This window comes from Aquarana catesbeiana, linkage group LG03 (assembly GCF_042186555.1).
Source record: "Aquarana catesbeiana isolate 2022-GZ linkage group LG03, ASM4218655v1, whole genome shotgun sequence".
NCBI classification, from domain to species: Eukaryota; Metazoa; Chordata; class Amphibia; order Anura; family Ranidae; genus Aquarana; species Aquarana catesbeiana.
Genome location: NC_133326.1, coordinates 691,776,480 through 691,795,625, shown reverse-complemented (window position 1 = coordinate 691,795,625; position 19,146 = coordinate 691,776,480). Strand labels below are relative to the sequence as shown.

At 42.1% G+C, this 19,146-nt stretch overlaps 2 protein-coding genes across 2 annotated transcripts in view; one reads left to right on the top strand and one right to left on the bottom strand.

Moving 5' to 3' along the window:
* The first annotated feature begins 509 nt into the window (after positions 1 to 509).
* LOC141134183 (olfactory receptor 11A1-like) lies at positions 510 to 1,484 on the top strand. The gene has a single exon (XM_073623766.1). It carries the CDS (start codon positions 510 to 512, stop codon positions 1,482 to 1,484), a length of 975 nt encoding a protein of 324 aa, XP_073479867.1.
* A 7,436-nt stretch (positions 1,485 to 8,920) lies between these two features.
* Positions 8,921 to 19,146, bottom strand: part of LOC141133580 (NXPE family member 3-like) — a 71,836-nt gene continuing 61,610 nt past the window's right edge. The window contains exons 5-6 of the mRNA XM_073623043.1: positions 15,380 to 15,586; positions 8,921 to 9,869 (exon numbers count right to left, since the gene is read on the bottom strand). Coding sequence (XP_073479144.1) covers positions 9,337 to 9,869; positions 15,380 to 15,586 — 740 coding nt within the window. The 3' untranslated portion in view covers positions 8,921 to 9,336. The remainder of the gene's footprint in view (positions 9,870 to 15,379; positions 15,587 to 19,146) is intronic.

Below are 19,146 nucleotides of genomic sequence, written 5' to 3'. Positions count from 1 at the left end.
TTGCTGCTCCTCCCCTTTCTCCTTCTAATTCTTCTTCTCCTCCTCTTTCTCTTTCTCCCTTACTTCATTCTCCTTCTTCTCCTTCTCCTCCTTCTCCTCCTCCTTTTTCTCCTCCTTTTCCTCCTTCTCCCCTTTCCTTCTCCTTTTCCTTCCCATTCTCCTCCTTCCCCTTCCCCTTCCCCTTCCCCTTCTCCTTTTCCTTCTCCTTCCCCTTCTCCTTCCCCTTCTCCTTCTCCTTTCCCTTCTCCTCCTCGTTCTCCTTCTTCTTCTCCTTATTCTCCTCTTTCTCCTTCTCTTTCTTTCCTTCACCTTCTTATTCTAATTCTTCTCATCATTCTTCTCCTTCTCCTCTTTCTCCTTCTCCCTTTCTTGCTTCTCCTACCCTTTCTCCTTCTCCTTCTTCTTCTCCTTCTCCCTTACCTCGTTCTTCTTCTCCTTCTCCTCCTTTTTCTCCTTCTCCTTCTCTTTCTCCTTCTGCTCTCAATTTTTACTTGCCTACAGCACATGCAATGAATGGGACACACATTTCAGAAATAACAATTCTTGGGTTTGGAAAACTTCAAGATTTAAAGTATTTTCTTTTCTTATTATTCTTATTCATCTACCTGTTGACCATAACTGGAAATGCTGTCATTATTTTATTGGTGTCAACTAATTATCGCCTTCAATCACCAATGTACATTTTGCTGGGTAACTTGTCCTTCTCTGATGTCCTGCTAACCACAAACATTGCCCCTAGCATGCTCAATGTAACAATATTAGGGGTTAGCACTGTATCCCTTAAAAGCTGTATTGTGCAGTATTTAGTGTATGGAGGTTCAGCATGCATGGAGTGTCTTCTGCTCACTGTTATGTCCTATGACCGCTACCTGGCCATATGTAATCCCTTGCACTACACCACAATTATGGACCTTAAACTTTGTTTATATCTGGTTTTATGTTCCTGGTTTTTGGGATTTACTGCAACACTCATCCCAGTATTGATCATGCAAACCTTGTGGTTCTGTGGTCCCAATGTGATTGACCATTTCTTCTGTGATTTTGTCCCGCTCTTGGAACTATCTTGCTCAGATGTATCTGTAGCAAAGTACGTGGTGTTTGCCCTATCCAGTCTAGCAACAGTTCTACCATTCGGTTTCATCACCTTCACGTATGTCTGCATTTTTATGACCATCTTGAGGATCACTTCAGTCACCGGAAGACAGAAAACCTTCTCCACTTGTAGTTCCCACCTTGCCGTTGTATGTATCTATTATGGCGCACTGTTTGCCATGTATGCGGTGCCCTCAGGACAGCAATCTGTGGCCATGAAAAAGGTGGTTTCACTGATGTACACTGTGGTCACCCCATTACTGAACCCTATAATCTACAGCTTGAGGAACCAAGAGATCAAGTTGGCCATTCAGAAATACCTATCTGTGTGCAGGACAAGCTATAGAAATTTAAGTAAGGTTAAGGCAGAGTTCCAGTCATACCCTAACTAAGTCTAAATCTGCATCACCGACAGGCCACACAGTCATCCTTAGTCCCACCTACTCCTCCCAACTTCCAGAAACTGTTATCAGCCGGGAGGGGGGCAGGAGGGGCCCAGGGAGAGGACTGGGATGGGCACCAACAGGAGGGATCCTGTGATAGGGAAGGACAAAGGGAATCCTCTGCTAGTACTGTTATAGGGACAGACAGGGGGGATCCTCGGCTAGGACTGTGATAGGGACCACAGTCACTGTTTAGGAGTGGTCCAGCATTGTAAAAGACATGAGGTATTGTTTGAACTCCCCTTTACTACAGACATGTAGGCATATGTAGTGGCTCATTCACATGTGCTTTGGTTTCTAAAGAGTGATCCGCATCTAGATCACTCTTTTAAGAGCATTTGAGAGGCAGTGAGGCAGCGCTGTATTGCCTCCACACCGCCTGTTTTAACCCCTTCAACTACGCACTGCATGCATTTCTGGGTGCTTGCAGAGTGCTTCCATTTGCTTGAATGGGTCATATATATATATATATATATATATATATATATATATATATATATATATCTCACATATGCATGTGTGTTTGAGCTTTGGGGTGCACACCATAATGCAATAGGCTGCGCACAAAGATAAGTGTAGTTGTGGATTTTTTTAAAAAGGACACTTACCCGTCCAAAGATCCAGTGCTGTCCTCACCTGGGCTGGATCTTTGTCGGTCTTCGGTTCCCCCGGCCCTGGCATGTTAACTGTGGGAAGCTGGCTGTGACTCATTGTGACCCATGGGTGAGTTGTTCTTTATAAATGGTCCAGCAGCCTCCTTGGACCTGTGATGTGTCCCAGAAGGTTGCGAGCAGGGAGGGGGGGGGGGGGCATTCCTGTTTTGACCACCTAGGTGGTAGGAGCAGGTACCTGCTAAACCTAGGTACCCTCTCCCCCCTCCAAGAAAAAAAAAATCCAAAAGTGGGAGAGGAGGGGGAAGGAGGTGTTAACTTTCCTTTTAGGGTGAAGTTCTGCTTTAATGTAACTACAATGTACCTTTTCATTTCTATCTGCTGTCACGGTAGTTTTCTTAAAGCTGCACATTATAACTCTAAACTGTTAAAGCGCAACTTTTTAATCTTTAATAAATCATTAAATTTAATTTTTAAATGCAATTAGTGTCAATTTCTGGTATCAGCCTCTTAAAGTCCCTTTTCAGTAGGGCTCAAGTGTGAAAGGAAAAATCAACAGAAGGATCCAATCAGTTCATGTGTTGACAATGAACATGCTGATAGCAGAAGAGGGCAGAGTGACAGAGAGGAGAGCTTATCACTGTCTTGGTTCTCCTTTCACAAGTCCAGACACAAATTGGGGGCTGGTCCGGGACAGTCTGAGCTCAGAGGAAGTGAATTGAATGACTGTTGGTTTTAGTTAGTAAATCATTGTTGAGTTTAGTAGGGCAGTTTCTGTGGAGTGCTGTGAGCGAAAGACAAACTGTAAGAGGTCAAGAATGTTGTTGCAGTGAGGTAGGAGCTCAGATGGTTGTAGACTAAGCATTCTAGAAGTTTAGAGGTAAATAGGAGCAAGGAGATAGGTCTTAGGTTATTAAGGTTGGTGGGGTCCAGTGAGGGCTGTTTAGGCATTGGGGTGATCTGTGCATGCTTTAGAGGGGAAGGGAAGATACCAATAGAGAGAGAGATGGAATACGTGAGTGAGAGATCATAGGATCGAAAAAGAGGATGATAAAACAACACCAAACTTTGGTACATTATATCTGGTATAGGCAAAAGTTTAAAAGTCACTGGAAGTCATTACTGTAGTGTTATCCTTGAATAATTGCCCTAGAATTATTGTTCTCATTCGGGTGTGCGTGGTGATATTTACTATGGGTAGCGCAAAATACATTTTCGTACCTAGGCTCCCCCGACAGATGTTTTTAAGTTCCTATGTGCACATATGTGGGGGGGCAGGATAGGCTAAACTTTTTTGGGGGGTTTCTAAATGCTTGGGTGTAGACATGTGCAATTCATTTCGGACACATTTTTGGTTATGCAGAGATTCAGATGTATCCGAATCTTTGAATGAAATAGTAACAAATAGTAACAAATTCAGTTGAAATCCATTAAATTTGTTTTGTTTATTCGTTTTCTAACAAATTCCAACTTTTCAGAACAATTGGAATTCGGATCAGTCGAAAAACGATAGACCAATTAGAATTCTGTGTGAAGAAATAGCTGGTTGTTAGGCAGCGGGTCGGGATGCTGGCCGCCAGGGTCCTTAACAACCATGAGTCATCATCTGTCAGCGGAAGGCCTGGTATGAACTTAAGAGGGGGGACCCTACGCCATTTTTTTAAACATTTTTCTATTGACAGGCATTTGCTGGCATTCTTTATTTTTATATTCATCTGTCAGTTGGGAAGCCCCCTGACAGATGATGACTCATGGTTGTTAAGGGGAACCCCATGCCTCCCCCCAAATCCATGCCAGACCCTTATCCGAGCATGCAGCCTGGCAGGTCAGGAACGGGGGGGGGACGAGTGGGCACCCCCCTGAACCATACCAGGCAACATGCCCTCAACATTGGGGGGCGCGCCCCCCCACCAAAAAAGCATCTTATCCCCATGTTGATGGGGACAATGACCTCTTCCCGACAACCTTGAGCTATGGTTGTCGGGGTCTGTGGGTGGGGGCTTATCGGAATCTGGAAGCCCCCTTTAACACTGGGGCGACCGTACCCATTCACCAAAAAAGTGTCAAAAAGTAAGAAACACAGGAGACAGTTTTTTACAAATCCTTTCTAAAAGAAAAAAAAAAGAAATAGTGTCCCTCAGTGTAACATCCATGGTCCATCACGATGTCCACCGACCCAAAAAATAGAAAAATGTCAAAAAGCGATTTGCCTCCTAAGAAGCTACCCGCTGTCTGCCCTCTCTACGGCTTTGACAGCTCTTATATAGGCAAGGGGCTCGGTTACATCAACGGGTAGCCTCTTAGGAGGCGAAGCACTTTTTAAAGTTTTTCTGTTTTCCGGGTCCGCGGGCGTCGTGATGGGCATAGAGGGACACTATTTTTTTTTCTTTTAATAAAGGATTTGTCAAAAACTGTTTCCTGTGTTTCTTACCTTTTGACGCTTTTTTTGTGAATGGGTTCGGATACAATGTACCCGATACCCATGCACATAGGAGTGGTTGGGATCTAGGGCCCCCTTGTTACATAGTTACATAGTAGGTGAGGTTGAAAAAAGACACAAGTCCATCAAGTCCAACCTACATGTGTGATTATATGTCAGTATTACATTGTATATCCCTTTATGTTGCAGTCGTTCAGGTGCTTATCTAATAGTTTCTTGAAACTATCAATGCCCCCGCTGATATCCCATTAATTTGTTCGGATCTTTCTGCAAGGTTGCCACATCCTGCGGAGAAGTGATTGCCCTGCTTAGCTTAGTATCGTCCGCAAATACAGAGATTGAACTGTTTACCCCATCCTCCAGGTAGTTTATAAACAAAATAAATAGGATTGTTCCCAGCACAGAACCCTGGGGGACCCCACTACCCATCCCTGACCATTCCGAGTACTCCCCATTTATCACCACCCTCTGAACTCACCTTTGTAGCCAGTTTTCAATCCATGTACTCACCCTATGGTCCATGCCAACGTACCTTATTATATCAGCTGGTACCATTCCAGTCAGTAGACTGTCAGTAAAAATTAGGAACAATGGTCTGGCAATTACTTGACTGAGTTCCCTAAGTACCCTGGGTTGCAAGCCATCTGGTCCCGGTGATTTATTAATGCTCAGTTTCCCAAGTCTAATTTTAATTCTGTCCTCTGTTAACCATGGAGGTGCTTCCTGTGATATGTCATGAGGATAAACACTGCAGTTTTGGTTACTGAAGCCCCCCGATTCCCTCGTGAAGACTGAGGAGAAGACTAAATTCAATACCTTCGCCATCTCCCCATCCTTTGTAACCAGATGTCCTTCCTCATTCTTTATGGGGCCAATATAGTCTGTCCTCCCTTTTTTACTGTTTACATACTTTTTTTTTGCTCTCCTCCGCTATGTGTCTTTCATGTTCTATCTTAGCCATCCTTATTGCACCCTTACATTTCTTGTTGCATTCTTTATAAAGTCTGAATGCTGATGATGATCCCTCAACCTTGTATTTTTTGAAGGCCTTCTCCTTTGCTTTTATATGCATTTTTACATTGGCGTTAAGCCATCCAGGACTTTTGTTCGCTCTTTTAAATTTATTACCCAGTGAGATGCATTGGCTAATGCCCTTATTTAATAAGCTCTTAAAACAAACCCATCTCTCCTCCGTGTTCTTTGTTCCTAAGATTTTATCCCAATTTATGCCTTCTAGCAAGGTTTGTAGTTTAGGGAAGTTGGCTCTTTTTAAATTCAGTGTCTTTGTATTGCCCTTATGTTTCCTATTTGTGTGATTTATACTGAAGCCAATTGACCTGTGATCGCTGTTACCTAAATTGCCCTGTATTTCCACATCCGTGATCAGGTCTGTATTGTTGGTAATCAGTAGATCCAGTAACGCTTTATTTCTAGTTGGTGCGTCTACCATCTGACCCATAAAATTGTCCTGCAAGACATTTAGGAACTGGCGAGCCTTAGATGAATGTGTGGTTCCCTCCGCCCCGTCTATGTCTGGATAGTTAAAATCCCCCATTATGATAACACTTCCCATCCTTGCTGCTAATCCAAATTGTGATAAGAGATCTGTCTCCCCTTCCTCCCTCAGGTTAGGGGGCCTATAGCATACTCCCAGTATTATTTTTCCCATTAACTTCATCCCTTTGGAGCTCTACCCATAAGGATTCCACCTCCTCCCTAGCTCCCTTAGTGGTGTCATCTCTCACATTCACTTGTACATTATTCTTGATATATAGGCATACCCCTCCCACTTTTTTACCCTCTCTATCCTTGCAATAAAGGGTATACCCTTGAATGTTTACCAGCCAATCATGAGAGCTGTTCACCCATCTTGTCCGCCAGGCTCCTGGCATTGGTGAACATGCCATGTAGTTTAGACAGGTCGCATACTATCCTCTTATTGGGTGTTCCGAGATTGCAACTAGGACATGTTACTATACTTACCTTGGGTTTATGTGCTTTGGTCAACCTACCGCTAATGCCCCCAATATTACCCTCTGGAATATGTTCCGCGCTGACTATCTCTACCTCTGGACCCTCCCCCCATCACCTAGTTTAAAAACCCCTCTAACTTTTTGGCCATCTTCATTCCCAGCTGATCTGAACCCTCCTCATTTAGGTGCAGTCCATCCCTTCTATAGTACTGGTTATCGACTGAGAAGTCGGCCCAGTCCTCCAGGAACCCAAGGGGGGCTTCCAGATTCCGATAAGCCCCCCACCCGCAGATTCTGACAACCACAGCCCAGGGTTGTCGGAAAGAGGCCCTTGTCCCCATCAAAATGGGCACAAGGTGCTTTGGGGTAGGGAAGCGCTTGCTCTTCCCCCTCCCCTTCCTGGCCTGCCAGGTTGCGTGCTCGGATAAGTGTCTGGTATGGATTTTGGGGGGGGGGGGGCATGCCGTTTTTTTTTTTTATTTTGGCGTGGAGTTCCCCTTAAAAAATCCATACCAGACCCAAAGGGCCTGGTATGGACTGGGGGGATCATACACCATTTTTTAAAACATTTTTCTATTGCCAGGCAATTGCCAGTATCCTTATCCTTATATTCATCTGTCAGTGGAGAAGCCGGCTCACAGATGACTCATGGTTGTTGAGTATGCAGGCGGCTGGCTTCCCGGCCCACTGCTTAACAACCAGTTATTTCCCATCCGAATTCTAATCGTTCTGAAAAGTTAAAATTTATAAATGAAACTAATTTTAACAAAAATTAAACCAAATTTAACGAAAACTAAACTAAACAAATTCCAAAACCAAACTAAACAAATTCCATAACAAAACAAAATTAGTAACATAACAAATCTATGCGAAACAAAACGAAACAATTTTTTTTCCGTTCAGCACATGTCTACTTGGGTGTAACTATTTACTCATTTTTAAATATTATTTATATCACATGTTACTTTATGATATGATCTTTTTAACTTCTTGCTGCCATATCATACCTGTACGTCATTGGCTTCAAGTGGTACCCCGGTACTGTTTTTTAGAGCTGACGGTCGGTTTTCTAGTAATAACAACAGATGCAGCTAAGCAGCTGCTCAGCTGTTATTAACAACATGTCCCCCCCTCTTGTCGCCTTCTGCCGCTCGCCCGGCCTCTCCCATCCCACCGGGAGACCCGAGTGACTGTCTGGCATATGCGCCGGCTGGCCGGAGACCCAAAAAAAGCCGTAATTGGCTTTGATTGGGTCTTGGATGTAGTAACCTGGAAGCGACGTCACAATGTCACTTCCAGTTTACTCGGAAGCCAACGGCGCCAGTGTTAATAAAAATCCAAGGTATTCAAAAAAGCAGATCTTGGCATTTTGAATACTTTCAAGTGCAGAGGAGGTGTATGGGTCTTATAGACCCCCCATCCCTCCATAAAGAGTACCTGTCACTGTCTATTACTGTCACAAGAGATGTTTACATTCCTTGTGACAGCACTAAAAGTGATAAAAAAAAATAAAACGGACAGTATAAAAAAATGTAAAATAAATAAGAAACATTTTTTAAAGCGTCACCTATGGAGATTTTTAAGTACCACCGTTTGTTGTCATTCCACGAGTGTGCACAAGTTTAAAGCATGACGTGTTAGGTATCTACTTACTTAACATAACATCATCTGATGTTTTTTTTTTTTTTTCTTTTAATTCATTGAAGTGTATTTTAAAAAAAAACATTGTGTAAGAAAGACCGCTGTGCAAATACAGTGTGACATAAAATATTACACCACCATTTTATTCTCTAGGGCCTCTCCTGCTAAAAAATATATATAATGTTTGGGGGTTCTAAGTAATTTTCTAGCAAAAAAATGCTGATTTTTAACTTGTAAGCAACACATGTCGGAAAAAGATCTGGTCTTCAAGTGGTGAGAAATCAGGGTCTATTAGAGGTCTCACTTGCCTTCCATTGAAACTAATAGAGCACAGATCACGCTCCATTAGCTTCATCCCTGGTCACAGCAGCTGGAAAATTTGACACAAGAAACCGGAAGTGATGTTATACACATCACCTCCTGGTTCTTTGCAACTAAGGGAGATCAGAAAATGGATCTAGCCTGGTTTCCCTCACCTCTACTCGATGACACCCACAATGTGGGTCGCGGGATGCAGGTGGGACAGCGAGACCGAGCAGCATTGCAGGGGAATCACGTAGGGGGGGCACAATTTAAACACCCATTCAGTTCCACCAGAAAGCAGAAAGTTAGCTTATGGAGAGTGTGTAAACCCATCCCTCCCCCATGCCCCCCCCACTGCCACCGACTTTTGACATATATTGATGGCTTTAAAAGGGTTCACGAAGGTCCACTTCGGCATAATATTTATTCCTTGATGCTGATTACATTCACTTCAGATAGATAAGAAAAAAATACATTATTTATTTTAATTTAATCAAACAATCAAGTTTACATTGAGAGGCATATAAATAAAAGCTGCAGACCAATCAAGCCACAGTAGGCTTGTCTACACTTGCCCGCATATGTAGCTATCTGCTCAGTAGATTTGTCCATCTGCAACCAAAGCAGTTCATAACATTTTCTGTCCTCTATATATATAGATATATATCTATATATCTATATATAGAGATATATCTCTATATATAGATATATAGATATATATCTATATATATAGATATATCTATATATATATATATATATAGCAGTTGTTACTTAGACTTGGACTTCCAACTGAAGAATGTGCTCTAAACAATAATAAAACACACCACTGATTGTTAATGAGGACATATAAATGAAAGCATCAAATCTATCTCATTTTTAATAATGACCTTTTTAGGGTGGATATTTTCAGGTTCACGGTGGCAAGAGGTCATCTGCCAAACATCTAGAACTGTGACTGGTAGCTTAGAGAACATAGCCCTCATCAAAGTGTCCAGTTGCAATGATAACCAGTCACTTCCATGGAAAAACCCATAGCCAGTGTTGGCTGATTTGATGATGATCTTTGTTTCAGGGCTGCGTTCTAACAGCCGAACTACTGCTTCTCGAATGTGATGTAACCTATTGATATACACTCCAACAGGGTAAGTAACAAAGTGACTCCAGCATGTTATCACAATGATCATCCCTTTCAGGTTCCCCAGTCTATCCAATTCTGAAGCAATGTAGCGCAGTTCATGTATTCCAGTACGTTCCATGCGTACAGGTTTCTGGTGGGCTCTCCACTGGATCAAATAATTAAATTCTGCATCTGTGGCTAGAATTGGACCCGTATTATGGACCGTATGAAGATCGATCTTCTTCAGAGCTAAGATTTTGGAAATAAAATGCAAGGTAAAATTAATAAATTAATCAAAATTAAGATAATGTCTGAATGTACACTATATTGTCAAAAGTATTGGTACACCTGCCTTTACACGCACTTGAACTTTAATGGCATTCCAGTCTTTTCAATTATTTTTTATTAGGGTATAACATTGTAAATTAAAGTACAACAGTAGCAATGCATATGATCATAGATAATAGTAGTAAGGTTACATTGATATTACCTGAGTATTTATCCTTTATTCAGAGGGTGCGCACATCCTACTACACAATGTGATGTCACGCCCCCATGAACGCTCTGGTCACAGGTTAGCAATAAGATTTCAGCACATACAAGTTGTCGCCTGAATCGTGCAGACTACCATTGCATTATCTGTGATAGTTATAAAAGTTTAAAGAAAACACAAGTATAAAGATACCAAAGAAAACAAAAAAGAAAAAACTGTACCAGATCACGAGAATAGTTCTTTTAATACCTATTTGTCAGATTTTTACTGATGAGGTCAATCATTATCAGGAAATCTTGATGTCCAAGGTGCCCATTGCTTATTGAAGGATTTTAGATTATTAGTTTGGGTGGCAAAGTATTTTTCATAAGAGTGTTGAGTTTTAACCCTGTGTACCACTTCCTCAGTGTTAGGGCATAGGGTGGTTTTCCATTTGGCTGTGATAGTTAATCGAGCTGCTATTAGTATATGTGTTACAATACTTCTAAATTGGAATGGTATTGTGTCTATATATTAGATTAAGTAGAGCTAAATGAGGGGTAGGTTTAATAATTAATCCAGTTACTGAGGTTATTAGTTTGAAGATTGCTACGTATATTTTTGCAATCCCATATTATGTGAATAATACTACCTTTTGACCCACATTGTCTCCAACATGTATTCGTTACAGATGGAAATATTAAAGATAGTCTTGCTGGGGTGAGATATGATCTATGAAGAATTTTAAGCATTTGATCCCAGTGATTGGTGCAGTGGGAATGGCGGAAGTTAGATTGGATGGCAGTGTACTGATCCAAGTTCTTTTTCCCAGTTAGACATATTAGATGTCTTTACAAAATTATTATTGTTTTGAAGTAGGGAGTAGAACCAGGATAAGCCTTTAGGTTCATCGTATTGGGTCATTTTGTAGTGTAAATCTGAGTTGGTAGCATGGAAATGCTTTAGATGGATCAGGGTGTATGAGGTGGGTTTTGGTTGTTTCGATAGTAGTTCTTTATATGTCATTATGTTATCTTCTCGCCAAGGTGGATTCTAGGAAACAGATGGGTGACAAGATCAGCTTTATGAAGATGGATTTTTCAGTCCTAGGTATCCAGAGTAGGGTAAGGATGAGATTTTCTTTGTGATCCACGGGTACAGTGAAAACATGAAAGATAAACAAAATTAGAAACAGAAACATGAACATAAAAAATTGAACGGGTTCACAGCGTGCAAAATTTTCGCAAAGGATTAGAGAGGGTTTTATCTCCCAGTAACCAGAGACACACATCCTGATATGAGTGTGGCCGTGGCAACTTGTACACAAGCATCTGGAGGGTAGTATTGTTGTGGAACTTATGCAGATTTCCATTCCGGAGCCACCCTGAGTGGTGGGGATTTTGAGGGGAGATTGTCATTCTCCTCAGGGAGCAGGTCCCATCTCCTTGCAAGATCTAATCCATCTTCAAGTGTCGTTATGACATGAGTGCGATTCTCTCTCGTGATGAGGATTTTAGTGGGAAATCCCCATGTATATAGGATCTTATGATTCTGGAGCAGTTTGGTGAGTGTAGCCAGGCTCCTGCATGCTTCCACTGTATGTTGAGGCAGATCAGCGAACACTGATATGTCAGAGTAGGGGTTTGGTAGTGTTTTGTTCTTCTTAGCAAATCGCATGACCTCATCTTTGACGTGGAAAAAAATGGATGCGGGCAATAACATCTCTGGGGACTTTTTCTGGTAGGAACTTTGGTTTTGGAAGGCGGTGGGCTCTGTCCACTATTACTTCTCTGTCAGGGATATCAGGTAGAAACGTTGCTATAAACTTCTGGACGTATTGCCTGAGTTCTGCTGGAGTCATCGCTTCTTCCACCCCCCCCGCAATTTGATATTGTTCCTTCTCGATCTATCTTCTAAATCTGCGATTTTCTTTCATGGCTTGCATGTCCCCCTCTGTGTGATTATGTGCATCCACCAGCTCATTATGGGCGACTGTAAATTCCCCCATCTTATCCTCAATATGGCTGACTCTGTCACCAATAGAAGAGACATTGTTTCTTAGTTCTGTTCTACAGTTCATCATATCTCTATGTAGGGATCCTCTGAGGGTGATCAACATGTCTCTCATTACAGTGTCACTTAATGGTTGTCCTGTGGTGGGGAATTCGTTAGGCTGCTCTACAAATTCCCTAGTACTGTCCTGTGACATATTGTGATCACCAGTCTCTCTTGCATATGTATGTGCTGACGATGGTTCCTGGGATGATTTCTGAGGACTGTTGATCGGTAATGTGCCTGCTGTGGACCCTCCGCTGCTGCCTCAGTAGGATGAGCCATGTGGAGGTGGACCTGAGCCCGCACAGTGACCGCCATGTTGCAGGCCGTGTCGTAGGCCGGAGGCCCCCGGCGCCATTTTGCGGCCTAGGCATGCTTTCGGCCTGATAGAAATCTGTACTTTTCCGCGGCGTCTTGTCTTTCTTTCTTTTCCCCACATTGTCCAGGGTGATCTCCAGGGTGCAGAGAGCCAGGTAGTTGTCATGGATGGTCTCCCACATTGCAGGATTAGGCTGGATGCTGCAGGTACACTCGGAGCTCTCTCTCTCTACACAGCCATTAGCTCTGGCTGCCGGCCACGCCCCCCCGACATCCCAGTCTTAGTCCGTAGGGTTCAATATTGAGTTGGCCCCGCCCTTTGCAGCTATAACAGCTTCAACTCTTCTGGGAAGGCTGTCCAAAAGGTTTAGGAGGGTGTCTATGGGAATGTTTGACCATTCTTCCAGAAGCGTATTTGTGAGGTCAGGTACCGATGTTGGACGAGAAGACCTGGCTCGCAGTCTCCACCCTAATTCATCCCAAAGGTGTTCTATCGGATTGAGGTCAGGACTCTGTGCAGGCCAGTGAAGTTCCTCCACCCCACACTTGCTCATCCATGTCTTTATGGACCTTGCTGTGTGCATTGTCTAAGACTGGGATACCATTAAAGTTCATGTGCGTGTAAAGGCAGGCTTCCCAATACTTTTAACAATATTGTGTATCTCTAGGCAAACTTTTTTTTTTTGCTGTTTGTTGCCCTGTTTGGAAATTTTTTCACTGCTCCACACAAAGACAGGAAGTAAGAGTAAATCTCTCTAACAGGCATAGAAATGAAATCAAAAGAGATAGCTTGCAATGTAGGGAAAGGCTGGAACGAACATTAAAGTATAACTAAAGGCAAAACTTTTTTTTTAGCTTTGCATAGAGTAGGGAGGGATTAGAACGCTTGTCCGTTTTTATTGCTCTCTGTGCCCCGTTAAGGAGATTTACCCTATTTGTGCTGTTTACCATTATTATTGCATGTGAAAGTAAAAGAAAATTCCAAATTTTGGGTTGTCCCTAGAAAAGAAATAGAGGGGAAATCTTCCAATGGAGACACTAGTTCTGGCGATCTTTGGAGCCCCAGGTAATTCCCTTAATTTGCAAAGATTTCCTTTCACTTCCTGTTTGGCTTTGGGACAGGAAGTGAAGGAAAATCTCTCCAATGGGACACAGATGGCGAAAAAAAAGCTGACATGAGTTATAACCCTCCCTTGCTTCATCCAAAATGAAAACAAAAGTTTTGCATATACTTCTACTTTAACATTTCTTTGCTGCATGTGTCCCAATTGGAGATTTGACATTTTTTTTCCTTCCACAATGAAAACATTGGGGTCAATTTACTAAGAGTTAAATAACAGCAAATAAAATGCGGTAAAATAATGCATGCGGTAAGTCAGTTGTGAAAGTTTAAGAATTTAGCGTTAAATAACTAATGCAGTATTTTTTCAATTGTTCATTAACTACCGTATTTTCTCATGTGGTAATTTATCGCATGTGTCGGAGGTTAAGGGTTGATTAAGGTAATTTCCTTATAACATTTTACATTTTAACATGTTTGTGTTCTTTCTTTTACAAAAATCTTCTTTTTTTTTAATCTAACATTTTTACTATGTTAGATTAAATCATTAAATCATCATGTATGGCCTACTAGAGCTGTTGAAAGTGCTCTTTACTAGATTGTTCTATGTTTTTGGCCTGCTGCCTATGTTTATATTGTTGAAACTGAAGAAAACTATTTTTTTTATAATTTTTTTACACATTTCTTTTTAAAAAAAACATTTTTATTTATTTTTCATGTTCCTATCCAAGTGGTTGCTTGTTGTAATGGTGTTTATAACCAAAGATATTACAGTGGCCACTTCAAGAGGTAACTTCTAGGTAGAGTAATTGTCATGGTTGACATACTCCATTGTTGCACTTTTGTAAACAACATTTACTCTAAAAAAAAAGATATATATATATATATATATATATATATATATATATATATATATATTTTTTTTTTTTTAAAGCTCTGAATGTTAAATTACAGGTGATGTGTGCATTTAATTTGCACTGCACGTCATGCCTTTTTGATTTTAAAAAAATAAAGAAATAAATACTTGTGTATGTATAATGCCACATTTTTGTGTGTCCACTGCTGGTGGAATAGTGTCAACTTTCTGTGGGTCCTCTGTGGGTGGAATTAGACCCCTCTCTGAGGTTAGTATTGCACCCCTTTCTGTGGGTGGAATAGTACCCTTTCCTGTGGGTGGAATAGTACCCCTTCCTGGGGGTGTTCTGTGGGTGGAATAGTACCACTTCCTGTGGGTCTTCTGTTGATTGAATTAGGCTCCCGGTGGGTGGAGTTAGGCACATTTCTGTGGGTCTTCTGTGGGTAGAATTAGGCTCCTAGCGTGGAATTAGGCCCCTTTCTGTGGGTCTTCTGTGGGTGAAATTAGGCTCCTGGCAGGTGGAATTAGGCCCCTTTCTGTGGGTCTTCTGTGGGTTGAATTAGGCTCCCGGTGGGTGGAATTAGGCCCCTTTCTGTGGGTCTTCTGTGGGTTGAATTAGGCTCCCGGTGGGTGGAATTAGGCCCCTTTCTGTGGGTCTTCTGTGGGTGTTGCCACCAAAAACCTTTTTTTTTATTTCCTGTTTAGTTTGTGAATTGGACAGATTATCGCACAATTTTTTGGTGATATTTACCACCAATTTTTTTGTTGTTGTTGTTGTTTAGTGCAAAATTGTTATTTTTTTATGAATTAGACTTTATTTACCGTGTGCGATAATTTATGCAAATGAGTAACATGATACCCTTACCGCATGCGGTAAAGGTTAGTGAATTGACCCCAAAGTCACTAGGACAGGTAGCAAAGGGAAATCTTCCCAACAGGACACCAATAACAATAAATACCTGATAGGGGTTCTACTTATTCCCTGTTATGTAACATACTTGGTATGAAAGCCACAAGGTATTCCCACCACTGTCGCATTGTAGAGTCTCCGAACATGTGAACAATCTTCCCAGCAAGGCATTTTGCTGCCAAAGTATGATTATCAAACTGTTTATTGGAGCAGACCAGAGACTTCCAGACATCTTGGTAATAGAATCCTGAGGGGTTTGGATTCTTTAGCCCAGCGATACATGGAACATTTGTACCTAGAGAAAAAAAATAATAAAGGTCACCCTTCTCGTGCCAATAACATCAAATCTTTATTTTTAATTATGGACAATTATTATCTCTAATTATATTTTATTATGAGTAGTTGCAAAATTACTGATGAACTAAGCTGTAAGAGAGAAAGCCATACGTAGACTCTTGAAGCAATCTGAATATTTAGTCTTAAAGTGGAACTTTAGTCAGAAAACATTACAAACGAGTGCTTATATTGTTGAAATTCCAGTATTACACTGTCTCACCTTGCTTAGTCGCTCTCCATTTTTGGCATTGTGCTGAAAATCATAACCACTAGAGGCCGATCTGCTGACAGCCTAAAGATCTATTGCTGCTAAGGGACTATGGGCTTCAGCAAAATGGCTGCCTCCAGCAAGAAGAAACAGAAACAAGGCTGGAGGCAATTTACAGAACATACTAATTTTGGTAGCATAATTATTAATGTGGAATCCTTGCTAAATAACATTATTTTTTATCAAGCTGTTAAAGTTAAAGTGGTAAAGTTCCTCTCTAAATGATTATAATATTCTTGTTTAGCTTTACTAATGGCTCCATTTTCTCCATTATTAAAGGCTAAGTTCACCTTTTGACATATTATGTTTGGTCAATTTGTGCTTTTTGTCCCTTTTTCTGGGCCATGGTTGATGCTTGGATGTACCCTCTTTTTAATCTTCAGTACACGTCTCCTCCTTTTACTCCACTCAGCACCATGCATGCAAAAAACTAAATATGGTGTTTATCCTTTTTAAAACTTTTATTGCTATGCCACAAAACAACAACTTCACACTTATAAGTGCTAAATCGCACCAGATACAGTATACACAGCATTGTTTGATAAGTCTGGAGACCCTGTATTGTGTATAACTTACCACACTTATTCATTCCGCTTGAGCGTCACAAAGTCATCCAAGTCCCACTCCTACACATTTTGTCGAACCTCATGTGACTTTCTCCGAGGGGAATATTCATGTAACTAGTTGGATTTTTTTATAATATTGCATAGGTTATTTAGTTTACACCAGCACTGTACAATACAATTGTATTGGGAGATGATGAGTCTATGGGGCTTAGACTGCAAGTCAGGAAAGTCAACCAGGGTTTCTCAATTTGGGTTCTGCAGAACCCTAGGGTTCCGTGAGAGGTCCCCAGGGGTTCCACCGCTGGGTGTGGCAAAGAAGGGTGTAAAGAAAGCAATGTGTACAGGAGCAAGGTAAGGAGATGACTGGCAGAAATAAATACAGTGAAGAACATGCAGGTAGCTAGCGGTGCAATGAGAACAATCAGCCCCCCCTCTGGGCAGAGACAGCGGTCAGGAAGTGGGAAGGACAGCAATGAGGAATCAGTTGCATTTATCACACTATAATGCTCAACCTAAAACAGTGGCAGCTTTGGTGCAGTTCGGGGCTTCTCTGAAGTGGGTAATGAGCTTGTGAATAGCATCATAGAAAAGCAGCCCTACCTATCACTGTCAGCCCAGGGTTTTAGAGGGTAGATAGGAGAACAGACTGACATTAATAATGGCAGTGTGAGGATTTATTTTTAGCGGGTTAATGGGCTTCAAGTAAACAGGATTGCTCCAATTGCGATGGTGGTGATGATGATAGTAATAATAAATACAACACTACTGACTTAAGCTGGCAATAAAGGAAAGACAATCGCTTGGATTTTCCCATTAACACTGACTGTGTGAATTCCTCCCGTGGAGCTATTGTGTTCTCCCAGCGGGGGGCGGGGGGGGGTGTGAGCAGGGAGCTGTCCCAGCCAGGAGAAAACACAGTGATTATTGCTAGCTGCTATAACTGCTGGCAATAATCACATGAAAACTGAACTTTCTTAATGTACCAAAGTTAATCGACTTGGGTACAATCAGCCTGCCTATACATGGTTTGAATCTCGGCCAGTCCTTGCTAAAACGGAACAAGATTCAAACTGTCTATGGCCGGCTTAGAGCCGGGCTCCACCCAAAAGGAGTGAAAACAAAATCTGGGGAATGCCCAGGAAAAAACCAAAGCCTACTTACAACCTGCTCGGAGACAACCAAATTGACCTGTCTAACAGTATGCGTTAAAAACAGGGGTTTAGTCTACACGCATTTGCAAATGCATGCGTGAGCCACAGAGCCACGTCACGGCACCCTGGTATCTGTGGTCCTAACACTAAAATATAAGTGTCCCGACAGTGGAGGCACATACATTCTGATGGATAAATGAGGGCAGGTGAACTGAAAGGAGTCTGTTTCCTCCCCTCCCTCCACTGCAACATTTGGCACATTTTGGGGGGGAGCGAAACCTGGTCTTGACAGGTACCCGCTCCCTCTTCTGGCTCTGTTCTGGAGGGGGGCAAACTCGAACTGAGCCATAAGTCCATTTCCCATGCAGCATTCACAAAGCTCAGCATGCTTCGCACTGCGCATTAAGGAACCCTTAGTCAAGGTTTCCCTTAATCAAGATGTGGCGCCAGCACCCAATAGCCAATTGAAAAATTGGCTCGGGTGAGGACACCGCTGGATTGCTGGACAGCTAAGTGTTCTAATATTAAAAGTCAGCAACTACAGTATTTGTAGCTGGTGACTGAAAATTTTTTGGAGGGGAGCCTGGAGCTAATTTTTAAGTTTATAAGACAAACAATAGTTGGGGTAGTTCTTTCATTCGCTGCCCAGTAACTCACTTTACACAAATCCTCACACTACCTGTAATGTACCTGTTGATGGAACCTGAAGTGTAGAGGAAGGCCTCTCTTACAGCTCTGGGTCAGGAGCCCTGGTAAAGTAACAGCGAATGAAGGAGCACAGAGTATGATCACAAGTGCATGATAAGACTTCTGATGGAGAATGCTGATGTGCGTCAGGTTACGCAAGAGCAACTGACTGGCAGAAGAGGAGGAACTGATGACAGGCACAGCTACGGCTGGATCAGGTGCAGGAAGAAGAGCCAAGGCAAGGTCAGACAGTCCAGGTCAGCAACTAGCAGGCAGATCAGACACGGGCGGCAGGCAGAAGAGTAGTTAGCAGTCAGGCCGGGGTCAGTAACAACAAAGCAGATGATCAGAAGGATACGGCAGAAGCAGTAATAGCTTATAAATAACTTGCAATGCAGACAGGGTGGTCAAATGATTAAGCTTCTACCATAAAAAGGTGTCCGAAAAGCAGTGGCATAGCGTGGGTTGCCAGCGCCCGGGGCAAGGCAAGTAATTTGCGCCCCCTAACCTGCGGACAATTCGCACTCCCTGAGTCCCTTCCCTTCCTACAATAATACTGACCTACCTGACCACTAATCTGATTCCTATACTGACCACTACACTATACTACTACACTATACAATACACTGACCTATCTCATTCCTATACTGACCCTTACACTTACCTACCCGATTCCTACAAGGACCACTACACTACACACTGACCTACCTGATTCCTATACTGACCACTACAGACCCCACCAACCTACACGATTCCTACATCGATCACTATACTACACACTGACCACTACACTATACAATCCAGTAAACAATCTACTATACACTGACCACTACACCACACCAACCTA